The sequence below is a fragment of the Erythranthe guttata genome, chromosome 3, assembly GCF_056151865.1.
Source record: "Erythranthe guttata isolate IM_541 chromosome 3, IM_541, whole genome shotgun sequence".
Lineage (NCBI taxonomy): Eukaryota > Viridiplantae > Streptophyta > Magnoliopsida > Lamiales > Phrymaceae > Erythranthe > Erythranthe guttata.
In genome coordinates this window covers 14,861,894-14,876,988 of record NC_142535.1, presented here as the reverse complement: position 1 = coordinate 14,876,988, position 15,095 = coordinate 14,861,894, and the positions used below count along the sequence as shown (strand labels likewise).

Here is a 15,095-nt window from a genome sequence, read left to right as displayed (position 1 = left end):
AAATGAACCACAATTATTTAAAAGCAGTACAATTTAATTAGCAGTTATATATGATATCCTATATATTTTGTATTTATCGCTTAAGAAATCATGTATCTTACGTGTGATAAGGATTATAACATTTAATTTGGAGTTATATATTACCAGGTATTACGAAAACAACGACAACTCGACAAAGACAAAAGCGACGTTACGTTATCGATGCGTAGCGTCGTTTAATTAGTTGGATATATATTATGTTAAAACAGTGATCAATCACTATAAGTTTTTTTAGAAATTAAATCACTTTTCTCGTTCATATTTATTTATATATATTCATATCGAATGTATATAAATTGATTTTGTTGATACGTACGCAACCGTTTGAAGGGATAAATATTTGTAAGGAGTAATATGTGCACAATATGAATTTGATTTTTTTATGGGTTGATAAAAAAAAATGTTGATGCAATGTCATATATGACTACATTCAATGTATCTATTTTATAGTATTTCCGACAAATTTTGAATTAGGGTTTTGAGGCAAGGGCATTCATTGATTGGGATATTCTTGAGAATATGTCTAGGTACAATGTACCATGAGATGGATATTCCATTCCTAGAAGTTATGAAACCATTCTTTCTCTTTCGTCCGTTTCTTGTCGGGTCATGGATCGCAATTGAGTATCTGTCAATTGATCCAAGTTCGAATATTCTTGCAATGATCGTTAGGTGGAGATTGTTACACATGGTCAACCTAGTGTGATTTACGTCTTTCGTATAGATTGCGCTATTCTACGAGAATGTAACTTGTCCTAGTACACCTATATAATTGACTAAGGGTTTCTTCATTAATATAGGGGTGAAGCTGTAGAAAAATTACGAAAATTATTAAATAACTTTGATGTTAGTAGAAAAAAAAAACTTTTATTCGACAAAACTACTTTTTAATGGTTTTCAAATTCTTTTTATTACTTCACGAATCTGTTATTAATATAGGGGTGAAGTTGGAGAAAGGAAAAAAAATTGTCCTACATTGAAACTCTTAAGTGACACTTGACTTGTGATTTTTTTTTTTTTTTTTTGGCTAAAGAGACACTTAAAAAAAACAGATGAAGTATCAAACTATAAAACTTTCATTTTAATACTAAAAAATTAAAAATCCTCTTCTAATGAAAGCATTACTGTGGTACTTATTTTGATACTCAACCACTCCAAGATGCAAAATAGTAAATACTCCCTGAAAAATAAGGTATCAAACATATCACACAACTCCATTTGTCTATCATTTTTTGAGATGTGGCATTTAATAATTATTCATTTATTTAAAAATTGATAATCTATTTAATACTCGTAATTGGAATAATTTCTCTTTAAGAAAGATTGTAGTATAATATCAAACATCAAATAAATATTTAATGCTCCATTTTCGTATCTCCTGTTAGAGATTCTTTATTACAACATATAGGAGTATAATATAAAAAATAAGGGTAAATTACAACCACCCCCGATGTATGGTCAAATTACGAAAACCTCCCTTATGTTTGGGTAATTACAATTACCCCGTCAACTATAAATTTTTTTACATGTCCACCCTTGCGGTTTCAAATTCAGTGGAATTTTCTAAATTATATGGAATATTCTCAATTTTGGACCCGTTTTATCCCATTCGAACTCCACATTTTGAAGTTAGATGACCATAATATGTGTTTTTTGGCTTGTATATATCAATTGTGGTGCATCAGAAACTGTATTTTTGCACAAAACGAGTACAAACTAGAGAACATTCCACGGAATCTAGATTATTATGTTGAATTTGACACCATAAGGGTGGAGATGTAAGAAGATTCATAGTTGAGGGGTAGATGTAATTATCCAAACATGAGGGATTTCTTCGTAATTTAACCATACCTCAAGTGGTGCGGTTGTTATTTACCCTAAAAATAATTACCGAGGACCATTTATTTAACAATTTAAGTGATTTTTTTCACAAGTATATTAATTCCAAAAAAAAAATTATAATTCACCCAACAAAATAATATTCCTTTATTGCACCAATGTCGTTAGATTAGCCTTAAATTAATGGAATTTATATTTGAGATGTTTCCACGAAATTTCCCTCCAAAAGTGAAGTAATTCAAAAGAAGAAAGAAACCGAAAGTTAGGGATACGCAAACGAAATTTTCACTAAATTTCCGCACAAATAGATTTGATTTCCACTGCAACAACTTCAATTAATTATCTCACACAATTATGTAACCTAATAAGAAGCTTCCCGGCAATTTCTGAATGCAATAGTATAAAATTTGTATATATACAAATACAATAGTAATCTCTATATAGACCCCTCACTAATAAAATTAATTTCTTATATTGAAAAAGACAAATTTTTCCAATAATTGAACAATAGAAATGGCGATTGCAAGCTTTACAAACTCATTCAAGCTCCGTCTCCCCTTCCGCCGCCGCTCCAAGCCGAGAACCGGGATCCCTCAACCGGAAACCGCCAACCACGTTGGCGGCGGCGACGATAAGGAAGGGGAGTTCCGGCAGGTTTTTCGATACCTCGACGCGAACAACGACGGCATGATCGCCGCGGGTGAGTTGAGTGCTTATTTCGCTTCGATAGGCGATTCCGTTTCCCACGAGGCGGCGGAGAAGATCATAAGGGAGTTCTCAAAGGGCGGCGGCGCCGCCGCCGCAACCGAGAATTCGTCGCCGCTACTTGAGTTTGACGATTTCATGCAAGTGATGGAATTAAGGGATAGCGAGGACGATAGTGCTGTGCTCCGGCGAGCTTTCGAGATGTACGTGGCAGATAACGGCGGCGGCTGCATCACGGCGGAGGGGCTCCTAAGAGGTCTCCGGCGGCTTGGGGATGTGAGATCTCATCAGGAATGCGAGGAGATGATTAGGGTTTTCGATCTTGATGGGAATGGGGTGCTCGATTTCCATGAATTTCACAAGATGATGACTTAGATTAGATTTTTTCTTTTATTCTTATTATACTTTGTGTAGTTAAAGCTTTATAAATTAATGTACTAAGTAAAATTCGATTAATTCGGCGAAATATTAAATTATGGAACTAATAATTTAGTATGTTTTTACTGAGTCAGGACTAGAATAAAAAAATATTTAAACGAAGTTATAATTTGTCAGAGTATTAATTTATCAATGTATAATGCAAATAGGATAAAAAAACCAACTTTGGAATAACAAAGAATAATAACAATGAAAGTAAATATTTATTGGGACTATGGTATATATAAATGATAAACGATATTTTTCTCACTTGTAAGTTATTCATATGATCAATTTATTTGTAAAAGCAGTTGGATATGATAAATGGGAATGTAACTATAGGGATGATTCCAAAAAAAAAATGTAATTTAAGCAACCTTAATAGGTTCGTATTTACGATGACCTTCTGATAGCTCGAGAGAACTCGAGCAAATAGATTGACTAGAATAAGATGGGTCTTAACCGTGTATATTTCGTGCTGATTAAGGATTCACATAACCGCATCATGTGAACTGCCAGATCCAACTCGATAACCAGCTTGGAACATGTCTAATAAAAGGAGTGATGGTCGTCGTCTATTTTGGACCGAATTTTATGTTATTTTGGCCAAAGAGGTTTTCACCGAACCAGTGGATCATTTGTAAATAGGATTTTTCTTAGAAATATGTCGGGAAGTTGTCACAAAAATTTAGAGATCTATATGAACTTCCTAGAATCTCTCCATTGTATTTACCTAGAACATATTCATGTGGTACTTTGTATAGCAACTATCAATAGTAAGATTAAATATATTCCCACCATCTATTAGAGAGAGGTGGGGAAATATATGTAGAGCAGGATATTATTTGTAAACCAATGAAGCAACAAACACTTGGAGTAATTGTAAAATCTATACGTGTTGATCTAACTCTAACTCTGTCTCTCAAAATAAATGAAAATATGGAGGGAATATTAGGTGGTTTTGGCTGAATGTAACGTAAAATTTAAAGAGGATGAAAAATAAAAGTGGACAGCTTTTTCTAGAAAGTGTGTACATTTTAAAAATGGAAAATTACTTTAAAATTGAAATATAAACGATTATGTTGTCACGTTCTTCAAGCGCCGAAGACGAAGTTGGTTGGGTTGCTACAGAAGCTCAAGTTGCATGTGTTGGAGTGCTATTGAGCATGGGTGTCGGTCACTTTCAGGCATATGTGTCCATGTTCATGGATGTGTTATCGCCTTTGAATTATGCATCTTATAGTTTATAGGCTACGAAGAAGCAGCTGGAGTAGCAGCTTTATCGTTTAAAATATATATATAATTAGTTTGGAGAATAAATTCAATGAATTTCCTTCATTTTTGAGAAGACTGGCGAGTGTGGCCACAGAGGAAGAGTATATCAACAGCTTCAAGGTTATCGTTTTCGGTTCTATTGATGCCGTCATTGTTGATTAGCGTTTCTTTCTTGATTCTGCGGATTTGAATGTTTCAAAAGGTCTATTAAGAAGATCTTGTGTGGGATCGTGATTAGCCGACCAAGTCAAATTATATTATTCTCACAATTTCCTTTTATTTTTATTTTATTGTCTTTTGGTCCATTTATACAAAATTTAATCGATTTGTTCTTTTCCTAGAGTTAGGTTCTAGAGAAAAATTGGCAAAACATATTGTCATTTAAGCCTGCCGAATTTGAGGGCATTATTAGATGATAATACTGGGGTTAAATTTGACAAATCAAATCGAAATTTGCACTTTAGAAAAAAAAGTGAACTTGTAGTCAGTTGGACTCAATTCTTCTACAAGATTGGGGACCAGCCCAACTTCCCACCTTCATCGGGTGTCGTTCTTCTTAATTCATAAAAATCTTGACAATCTGAAACATTTGATTCACGGGAAATAACCTAATAAATTAATAACTAATTAAAAGACTAATCTATGCAAGCAGCCTTCAAATTCCTCTGTCCAAACATAAAACAACAACATAATCACCTAATTTATTCCACCACCTTTAACATTACACTACAAATTTTGCATAAGAATCTTTGTCTTAACTTGAATCATTTTCTTCTCTTGATTCCTTGTTCCTTATCATCATAATCCATAATTAATATTATTAATCACCACCCTCAATTTTATAATCCCCGAAAACGCGCTTTTAAACGTCGGATTAATACTCAAAAAACTCTTCAAGAAAAACACCATAAAAAAAAAATCATCATGAATTGGATCCTCAATTCCATCACCACTCTTATTTTCTTTGTTCAATGCATTTTTGCGCAGCAAAAATATTCCGGAAACTCCGTCTTGGATTGTTCCGACAAAGCAAACATGTCGGAATCTTCTCTCTACACATGCAATAACAGCCTTAGTTTCTCGTGCAAAGCTTTCTTGATCTTCACAGCAAACCCTCCGTACAATACAGTTCCCACAATTTCATCCCTCACGTTTTCCGACCAATCAGAAATCGCGAAACTCAACAACCTCAAAACGGTCGCGAATTTTCCGACAGGACAAGAAATCATCGTACCTGTGGACTGCTCTTGCTCTTCGGATAATTACTACGAAGCCACCACCACTTACACTGTCCTAACCGAGTCCGAAAGCTACTTCTCAATTGCAAACAATACTTATCAAGGATTATCGACGTGCGATTCTCTTAAACATGCGAATAGTAATCGGCCTTTGTCGTTTGGAAGTAAATTGCGGGTCCCACTTCGATGTGCTTGTCCAACGAGTGAACAAGAAGAAGAAGGAATCAAGTTCTTGGTGACTTATTCGATCGGTTTTGGTGATACTATTTATGCTTTGAGTAAACAATTCAATGTGAGTAAGAAGGGAATAAGTGAGGCGAATATTTTTCCGACTATTATTTATCCCTTCACAACTGTTTTAATTCCTATGAAAAACGAACCCTCGAGTTTGCATACTTTAAACCGAAATATTAATCCGATCACCACATCGCCTTTACCTTCTCCCATTTTTCGTGAAAATAATAAATCGAGAATCGTTCTTTCGATTGTCGGTATATCTGCAGGTGCTTTCTCTCTCTTGATCTTGCTTCTTTTCTTGATTTTGATCTTTCTATTTCGTAAGAGAGAAACAAGAAATATTACAGAGAAGAATAAGGCGCGTAATTATTCTCCAAGGGAACTGGTTCTTGAAATCGCGAGCTTCGATCGAGCACTCAAAGTATTCGAATTCTCCGAATTAAAAAGGGCGACGCGAAATTTCGGAGCAAAGAATAGAATAAAGGGTAGCTCCGTTTACCGTGGAATCTTACGACGGGAAATCTTGGCCGTTAAAAAAATCAACGGAAAAGCAGATGATGAGGTGAAGATTCTGCAGAAGATTAACCACTTCAACATCGTAAAACTTCGTGGAATATTCTGCGGAGAGGGAAAAGAATATTCCTCTTCCTCGTACCTTGTCTACGAGTACATGAGAAGCGGGTCCCTCCGAGAATGGCTAAGCGGAAGAATGCTGAGCTGGAGCCAGGCGATCGGTATAGCGCTCGACGTTGCAAACGGGCTTCTCTATCTACACAACTTTGCCAGTCCAGCTTACGCACACAACAATATAAGCAGCGAAAACATTCTCCTCGACGGAAATTTAAGGGCAAAGATTTCGAATTTCAATCTTGCAACAAAAATCGACGGTAGTATCGATAAAACAGTTGCTACTAAGGTTGATGTATTTAGTTTCGGGGTGGTTCTATCGGAGATTATAACCGCGGGGAAGTACTCGGTTTTCGAGAAAGGCGATAGGGAAACAATACTTACGACGAGTGTAGCTGCTACTATGGAGAGCGAGAACGTAGAGGCTGCGTTGAGCGGGTTTGTGGGGCCCGGTTTAGTTGCTGGTGGAGGAATGGAATACGCTCTGCAGGTGGCGAGATTATGCTTCAGCTGCTTCAGACAAGATCCGGCGGGTCGACCCGAAATGGCAGAGGTTGTTTCGGTTCTTTTGAAAGTGCAGTTTAGTATAGAGAAGCCATTGTTGTGTAGTGTAGTTTGCAGTAATGTGGATTTGTGCATGGAAGATGAGATTACTACTAGCTTCAGCTCATCTTCCTTTGTGTTCTAGTAAATTCTGTTTATTGCATTCAACACCCCTATGTTTATTTGAATTGTTTAAAAAGTCCCTATATTGTTAATGTTAGCAAATTACCTCCAAAAAACTCGCGATTTTGGGTGTTGTATGCTAAAAAAATACATCGTAGATGGGTTTTTGCGAATATTTATCGTAAGAGGAGTTTTTTAGTATTTTGATATAACAGGGGTATAAATGCAATAAACTCTAATACATTTGCGTAAAATTATTTCGTAGCAGGAAGTAAATTTATATAAATATTTGAGACGAGGAAATCGAAAATATATCAGTCGGCTATGAATTTTTATTGTTCTTTTTTAAAGAAATAAATGCTAAGGACTTCAAATATACAAGGATGATAAAATATGACACCCTAAACCTATTCTGAGAAAACTTCTGTACTGAATATGTAATTCCTATAAAATGAATGGCCTTAAATGCTAATACATGGAGGAAAAGGCCAAGGCTGCAATTTCAATAAGAATGGAAGAAAAAGAATATATAAATTTTTTTACTCCGAATTTGAAAAAGAAAATACCAAATTTTAATAAGGAAAATTGCCCGTTTCTCGCATGTGATCGAGGGTTCTCTGTAAACCGAATTTCATCACGGCTTGATTACCTGCTCGGAAGCCATTTCCATACACGACAGAAGTATCGGAAGCGATCTGGTGTTTGAAGAACACGCTAAGCTTTTTCTCGAACGGAGATCTCGCCCCTTGCCTCGATGATGACGACGATGATGATGTGGACGCGTTGCTGTTATTATCAGACATGTATAGAATCTGAGATTCTAACCACATACTTGCGAGAACTTGGCATATACCTTCTTCCACATCTTGTCTTAGCGTTCGATAACCTTTTTCCAACCAAAAAAAATTAAAATAAATAAATAAAAATTTAGGGGGTCGTGTGCTAAAAAAATGCCTCGTGGAGTTTTTTTGCTAATATGTATCACAGGGGGGTTTTTTAGCAATGCGATATAATAAATGGTACTAAATGTAATTAACTCGAAGATATAATGGTTGAAAGAGGGTATGAGTAAGCACCGTTAAGTCGAAGCCAAGCGTGCATCATCTCATGAGCCAATATGGATCCAGTCAGTAACCTGAAAAAAAAAAAATTAAAATTCGAATATTTCGGAACGAAAACCCGATTATTAACAATCCCAAAATAAAGAAATAAAAATTTAAAATACCTCGGGAGACCGTATAAAATGAGGATGGCTGTCACTTCACAATGCCGCGTTAATTTGTAAGGCTCTGTTCTCATTCCCATTGCACGATTTCCTCCAGCTGCTCTCGGCCGCCTCAATATCTGACAATCCAAAATTAAATAAATATTTTTTTAATTGCATTTCCCAAAATTAAGAAAATGCAAAAAAATCGAAAAATGGTTTACAAAAAAAATAAAAAAAATAAAAAAATAAAAGAAGACCCTTACGGTGCTGACTGTTTGTTCCTCGGAGAGACAAAGGCCTCGAGTTTCAGGCATGTGATGATGCCCCTGTCAAGAAAAAAAAAAGACAAAATAGTATTTAATATAAAACAAAAAGTTTTTTTCTTTTTTTTTTTTTTTCTCGATCGAAATAGAAACAAATTTTTTTATTACATGTCTTTCTCCATCCATAGCTTCGTTTAAAGCCTGCCTCTCGACCAATAGCAACGGAACTTGCTGCGTGACCTTCATATTTAATCCTTCGTAAAACTCTTGAATATCAAGAAACAGGGGCTGACACTCATCGGTATCCATAATTGCCGAGTCGAGGCACTCCAAACAGAGCTTTCTACCGTCATTTAGTGCGGCAAATCTCGCATCCCATGACTGAAAACAAGAAACGAAATCGAAATTAGATTTTAAATGTTTTTCTTTTCCGGAGTTTAGTTGGAGAGAAAAAATTACCTCCATACGCTCGCAGCTACAGCATCTAGGAGTTCCATCGTGCTCATGAGTTGGGCAGTATTTTTGTGACCAAAACGGGTGAGCCCGGTATTCGATTAGCCCAGCTGCATTCGTCGGAATCTGAAACGGAAATAAATACAAGAAACACGAAATGGATTTGGGTCAAATTGAATTCACCCACAGGAATTGAAAATTCAAAATGCATAAATTAGAGATTATTAATTGAAAATTATACAAATCATTAGAGTATTATTAATTACAGATACTTACATAGTGATTGCAGATATCACATTTAGGATGATAAGACTCCTTGTAGCAAGCTTTATGATATGGGAAGCTACCCGACATTGAAAACTGCAATACGCGAAAAAACAACGAAGTTCGTTTAGTTTAACATATACATATATATATTATATATATAAGTAAATTACGGCCACCTCAGATAAATTATGGCCACCCCCTGAGGTAAGGTCAAATTACGAAACCCCTCTGATGTTTGGGTAATTAGTAATTACAACCACCCCATGAACTATGAATCTTCTTACACGTCCACCCTTACGGTGTCAAATTTAGTGGAATCTTCTAGATTACGTGGAATATTCTCCCGTTTGTACCCGTTTTACAACATTCAAGCTCCACATTTTGAAACAGGATGATCATAAGATGTCTCTATTAGCCTTGTAAATATCAGATTGTGGTGCATCATAAACTGTATTTTTACACAAAACGAGTACATACTAGAGAATATTCCACAGAATCTAGAAGATTTTGTTGAATTTGATACCATAAGGATGGAAGTGTAAGAAGATTCATAGTTGAAGGGGTTGGTTTTAATTACCCAAACAGGAAGTTTTTTTTCTTTTTAAATTTGACCTTACCTCGAGGGTGACCGTAATTTATCATATATATATATATATATATATATATATATATATATATATATATATATATATATATATATAGACACACACACACACACACACACACACACACACACGCTGATGGAGAAATGAGAATATTTGTACCTCGTAATCAGAAATAGGATGGGTGCAACCATGGCATCGAAAACATTCGGGATGCCAAACAGCACTCATACAGCTCAAAAACCTTCCATGCCCAATCTCGGTATTACAACCGGCACAAATCCTATTACAGAACAAAATGCAAATTATTTCTTCAAAATTCATTGTCGCAGAATAATTTTCTTATGAATCGATAAATGACCGAATATTATTTGATCTGTATTAATGGAAATCGAGGATATTATGTAGGTACATTGTCTTAAAATTTTATCACAATCACGTATGTTAGGATTTCGGAAGCCAAACGAATGATAGTAAATAAAGTTTTCCTAAGCAAAAAAAAAAAAAATACGAATATTTTATTGAAGAAATAAACTAATTGCAAAGACGAGATACGATTCTGCAAAATGTTGAAGAATTCAAATTTGAAGATCAAACATTTTCGCCTTTTGAATAAGAGCATCGGAAATTAGTTTACCTGAGACTCGTAGTATGTGGGAAAGATATAGGCTGGTAATGGCTATCATTACCATGTCCATACCCAATCCCGTGTCCGAATCCATTCCCGTGTCCAAATCCATTCCCGTGTCCAAATCCATTCCCGTGCCCGAATCCATTCCCGTGTCCAAATCTATTTCCATTCCCACTGTCATTCCGACTCGTTGACTCTGGAGAAGACTCGATATTCAAACTTTCCTGAAGAGCCCTAGCAAGTAGTTCGTCTTCTTCCAACTGCGGTTTACTATCTATCCATGCATAAACTTATTTTTCACTTAACCGTAAAAAACGTAAATAAATTAAATTAAAATAAATTAAATAAAAAAGACAGAAATTTCACCTATAACCGTGTTTCCTCTATGATCTTCTTCGGAAAGAGATAATGCAATAGCACGGTCTATGTCTTCAATCTCCGACCACGAATCCTACACCATTTTTTTTTCTTCCGTGAATAAGCTTTTCATCGAAAAGAATCGGAAAAAAAAAACACTAGATAATTTTGAAAAAATTAACTCACGGACGAAGAAGCTGGATTATTCTCCACTGTATCAGCTCCATATCTCCAATCGTATCGCCCCTCCGAAACTTTATGCTCCGAGCCCTTGAAAATTTTACTAAGCCACCCCATTTTAGCTGAAATATATTTCGAACATAGTCGACGACAAGATATTCAACCCCAGCTGTAGACGAATAACGCAAGGCTTTCAAAAATGTGAATCAAGAACTTATAAAAATAACATTAGAAAAAAATAATTATACACCTGCATTCTTTTCTACAAAGAAAAATCGAACAAAAAAAATTCAACAACTCCTGTTCGTCTTCAAATCAAATCCCGAGCTATAACGAATATCGTATCAGGCAATTATACGGTGAACAAGCTTTCGAGTTCGGTTTTTTTCACAGTTTTCGGATCGAAATCACATCTTATTTTGCTTCTTGGATATTATATCATCGAATATACGAATTGTATCTATAGCACAACGTACTAATGATGCACCGCAAAGAAACAGCAAGCTAAATGCAGCATCAATCGAAGAACCAAACTGCAATTAATCCTCGATAAAGCTAATTAAAATTAGGGAAAAATCGGCGAAATCTACGAAAAGGTTAACTGCTAAATTACCAACTGCCTAATCAAAATATTAATCTAAAACCCAAAATTCTCCGAATAACGAACAGCAAAACCCGGAGAACATTAGCCACAAATATACTGCTAACAAACAAATGTTTCATATGCGATTAAATTAGAGGCAAATTAAAATTAAATAGACAGTTTTGTAATTCTGAAAAATAATCAAAAGATGAACTCACCTGAACACAAACACCAGCAGCAGCGATCACAAAATCAAGAATCAAGAAACAAATTAAAGCAAAAATCGAATGGGGGAAAGAAAAAAAAAGTTTCAAATCAAAATCAAGAATCTTCTTTTTTTTTTTTCTCTGCTCAAAATCTCCTACAAAAATAAAAATAAAAATTAATTAAATAAAAAAGATGATCAAATGCCCAGAAATCTATCTCTATCAATTTGCGAATAGCCCACCAAGAAATCAAAAAAAAAAAATCTTGTGGGGGAATTAATATACAGCGAGCACGCGAAGAATACTTGTTAAATACACATAACAATGCTTTTTTTTTTGTATTTCAAAGTCAAAGAGAGACAAAAATTTGTCCAACAAATGCTGAAAATTAAGAAACCCCCCAAAAACGTTTGACTAAGAAAGAATCAAACGCAGTTGGGTGTTTTTTTCTTTTAGAGTGGTTGAAATGGGAATGGTTTGGTTTGAGGAACAAAAATGTATGCACACATATATACATATATATATATATATATATATATATGTCACGTGGGTCTATTTTTGTCATCGTTTCCTCTATTTTTCTTCTTCTTCTTCTTCTTCTTATTATTATTATTATTATTATTATTATTATTATTATTTTGGTAAAGAAGGTAATGCAGCAAACTATATACAGAATAACTTCGATAAATTAATAATCTCGTTTAAATAATAATTTCTTTGGTTTTCATTCGGTAAAAGCGTACTAATTTATTAGTTCGATAAATTAATAGAATTTTATTAGTCCCGATTGTATTAATTTATAGAGGTTTATCTGTAGTTGCATTGGGTAAACTAAAATTCTCGTATAATAGTTTGTAAACCATATGAGAGACGTAAAACTACACTAGACGAACCCTGTGTGGCAAGCTCCACTAGACCATTGGCAAGAGGATTCGAAGCTGATCAATTTACTAAAAGGTTCGTCAAGAAATGCCTAACGAACGAGAAGGGAAAATAAAATAAAATTATTGAAATATATAGATAAGAATATTAAGTGTTGTTCTAATCTTTCTTCAACATTCTTTTAAATTTGTGGAATAAATTGTTTGACAAGTCTAGAGCTATTAAATATTATTAATAGAGTCAATTGAATATATTAGTCTATAATATGGTGTCATAATAAAATAAATATGGCATTGGAAGTGCATGGTTGATTTTTCTAGGAAAAAAAAAAAGATTATATTTATGAAAATATCGGCTTTGATTAGAGGGGAAAATAGAGGGGTGAAATTACCACTAAACAAAAAGTAGCAATTTGCAACATCATAGAAAAAATGAGACATGTGATTTATTATCAATTACAATAGAACTTCGATAAATTAATACTCGATAAATAGACAAGGTCCTAACTTTGTGATAATGTGCTTAATTTTTAATTCAATAAATTAATATCTTTCTAAAGTAGTAGAATTTTATTAATTTCAACTGTATCAATTTATAGTGATTTTATCTATAAAAAACAAACAAATATTGGATAAATATTTATGCATTTGTGAAAGTTTGAATAATATCATATCTAGAAATCACTTTTTATGATCGTGCTCTTTAATTATGGCATGGTAGACTATAAGAAATGGATAATAACTTAGGGCCACCCATGTAAGTATAGTAGGGTGCTTAATTCATAAGCAATAATTATGTTGCTTTAATTTTATTTTATCACTAAATTTAGCAACTTCATATTTTCATAAGTACATGATACAAATGTTAATCTTTTTTCCAAGAATTAGGTGCCCCTGGCCCGCCACGTATGGGTGGCCTAGTTAGCTAGTGGAGTAAAAAAGTGTTGGTGTCATGTGACAAGAATTCAAACTTTATTGATAAGATTTTATGGTTAAATTGTGCTATTTATACTTTTTGTGCAGTTTACGAGCATTACACATACCATAATAATTTACCCAATACAGTTCGAGTGTCTGCAAATTCTCTTGTCAATTATAAAGAAACTGGTAATTGTAAAACATAACTTAATAGATTGTCTTGATGTATCTAATTAGATTTTTGGCACGAAAAATTGAATTAGTGCATGAAAATGAAGCTCAAATTCAATGTATGTACTAAAAACTTTACAAAAAGACCCATGGAAAAATAGTTAGGTTATTTGCCATATTGATTGCAAACTAGGCAAGTGAGTTCATTCACGTTTTCTAGGGTCGATTTTCTATAAGCTTTCTACTCTACTTTGATTCCTGATTTCGACTTCGACGTAGGATGGTAGTCGGAGGGTTGTCACTAAATAAGTCACCTAGTGATTATAATGTACAACGTATTAATGTGTAGATCAATATTTATGGTTCTACTCCAAACTATTTTGCAGGACGGCGAACGAATTTTTGCTCTTTTGCTACATCATAAATGTGATATCGAACATCGTTGTATTCTCTACTTTTCGGAGTTATAAGACCCTTTGAGCTATGTGATCGAGTTTTGAGCAATATAAGTCTGAAATATATGAGTCTACAAAAATCATTCACTTCAAATAGTTTCGACATATTTTTTTATTAGATACATCTATGAAAAAATATACCAAATAATATGTTATTGCAGATTTACACACACTCACACATAAATACCCAACTCATCTATGGTAGGAGAGTAAATGGGTCGAGTCGACTCATTCAAGAAGAAGCTTGATCTCATTTTTCATTGTTCATAAACTCGCGAATCGACTTTCGAATTTACTATTTTTTTATTTTCAATTTAAATACTACACAATAATATAAATGGCCCAAGTAGATAAAATGTTAGCCGGGCCAAAAATATGGATCTGTATAATCCACTTTTATACGGGTCGGGCAAACAAATAGGTACAAGAATTCGGCCCAAATATTGGTCCACATTCTTTAGCTAAGATAATAGATATTAGACACTTCTTCTCACGTATTTTTAAATAAATATTGTATTTTAAATTGAAATATTAAATTAATTAAAATAATTACAACTTTAAATAAAAAATTATTAAAAAAAAATTAAATATTTAACAAAAAAAATCAAAGTTTTTATTTCTTTTTTTATTTCAAATGAAAACAGCAAAACGAGATCTCCAATTGTTTTCAGCTTTTTGAACCCATCCCACTATGTATTCTTTCTCCAAGAAAGCGATGTACTGAAATAAGAAATCGTAATTTCTTTTATTTTATTTTTTAAATGTTGGCTTTTCAATTAGATCCCTCGAGGAGGGCGTTTTTGTAATTATTTGAAAAGTTGTAGGGCCAAAGTTATAATATAGATCTAGACAGTTCATTTGACAGGTGACATTTCGCA

The 15,095-nt window shown here is 34.0% G+C and overlaps 3 protein-coding genes across 5 annotated transcripts; 2 read left to right on the top strand and 1 right to left on the bottom strand.

The window, feature by feature from the left end:
• Positions 1 to 2,305: 2,305 nt before the first annotated feature.
• On the top strand, positions 2,306 to 3,039 carry LOC105966257 (putative calcium-binding protein CML41). The gene has a single exon (XM_012990828.2). It carries the CDS (start codon positions 2,392 to 2,394, stop codon positions 2,956 to 2,958), a length of 567 nt encoding a protein of 188 aa, XP_012846282.2. The 5' UTR covers positions 2,306 to 2,391; the 3' UTR covers positions 2,959 to 3,039.
• Positions 3,040 to 5,310: 2,271 nt separating this feature from the next.
• Positions 5,311 to 7,065, top strand: LOC105966247 (lysM domain receptor-like kinase 4). The gene has a single exon (XM_012990819.1). The coding sequence runs from the start codon at positions 5,311 to 5,313 to the stop codon at positions 7,063 to 7,065; it is 1,755 nt and encodes a 584-aa protein (XP_012846273.1).
• Positions 7,066 to 7,346: 281 nt separating this feature from the next.
• LOC105965629 (protein DA1) lies at positions 7,347 to 12,309 on the bottom strand. Of its 3 annotated transcripts, XM_088815606.1 has the most exons (13): positions 12,035 to 12,301; positions 11,805 to 11,947; positions 11,010 to 11,172; positions 10,833 to 10,917; positions 10,473 to 10,740; positions 9,998 to 10,118; positions 9,243 to 9,326; positions 8,973 to 9,092; positions 8,682 to 8,894; positions 8,514 to 8,576; positions 8,269 to 8,387; positions 8,120 to 8,178; positions 7,347 to 7,929 (listed from the first exon to the last, which is right to left on the bottom strand). In XM_088815606.1, the coding sequence occupies exons 3-13, from the start codon at positions 11,118 to 11,120 to the stop codon at positions 7,616 to 7,618; spliced, it is 1,557 nt and encodes a 518-aa protein (XP_088671732.1). In that variant the 5' UTR covers positions 11,121 to 11,172; positions 11,805 to 11,947; positions 12,035 to 12,301; the 3' UTR covers positions 7,347 to 7,615. The 3 variants fall into 3 exon arrangements, with proteins under 3 accessions (XP_088671732.1, XP_012845654.1, XP_088671731.1); XM_012990200.2 differs by having other exon boundaries at positions 11,805 to 12,309; XM_088815605.1 differs by having other exon boundaries at positions 8,682 to 9,092; positions 11,805 to 12,299.
• Between the last annotated feature and the right edge of the window lie 2,786 nt (positions 12,310 to 15,095).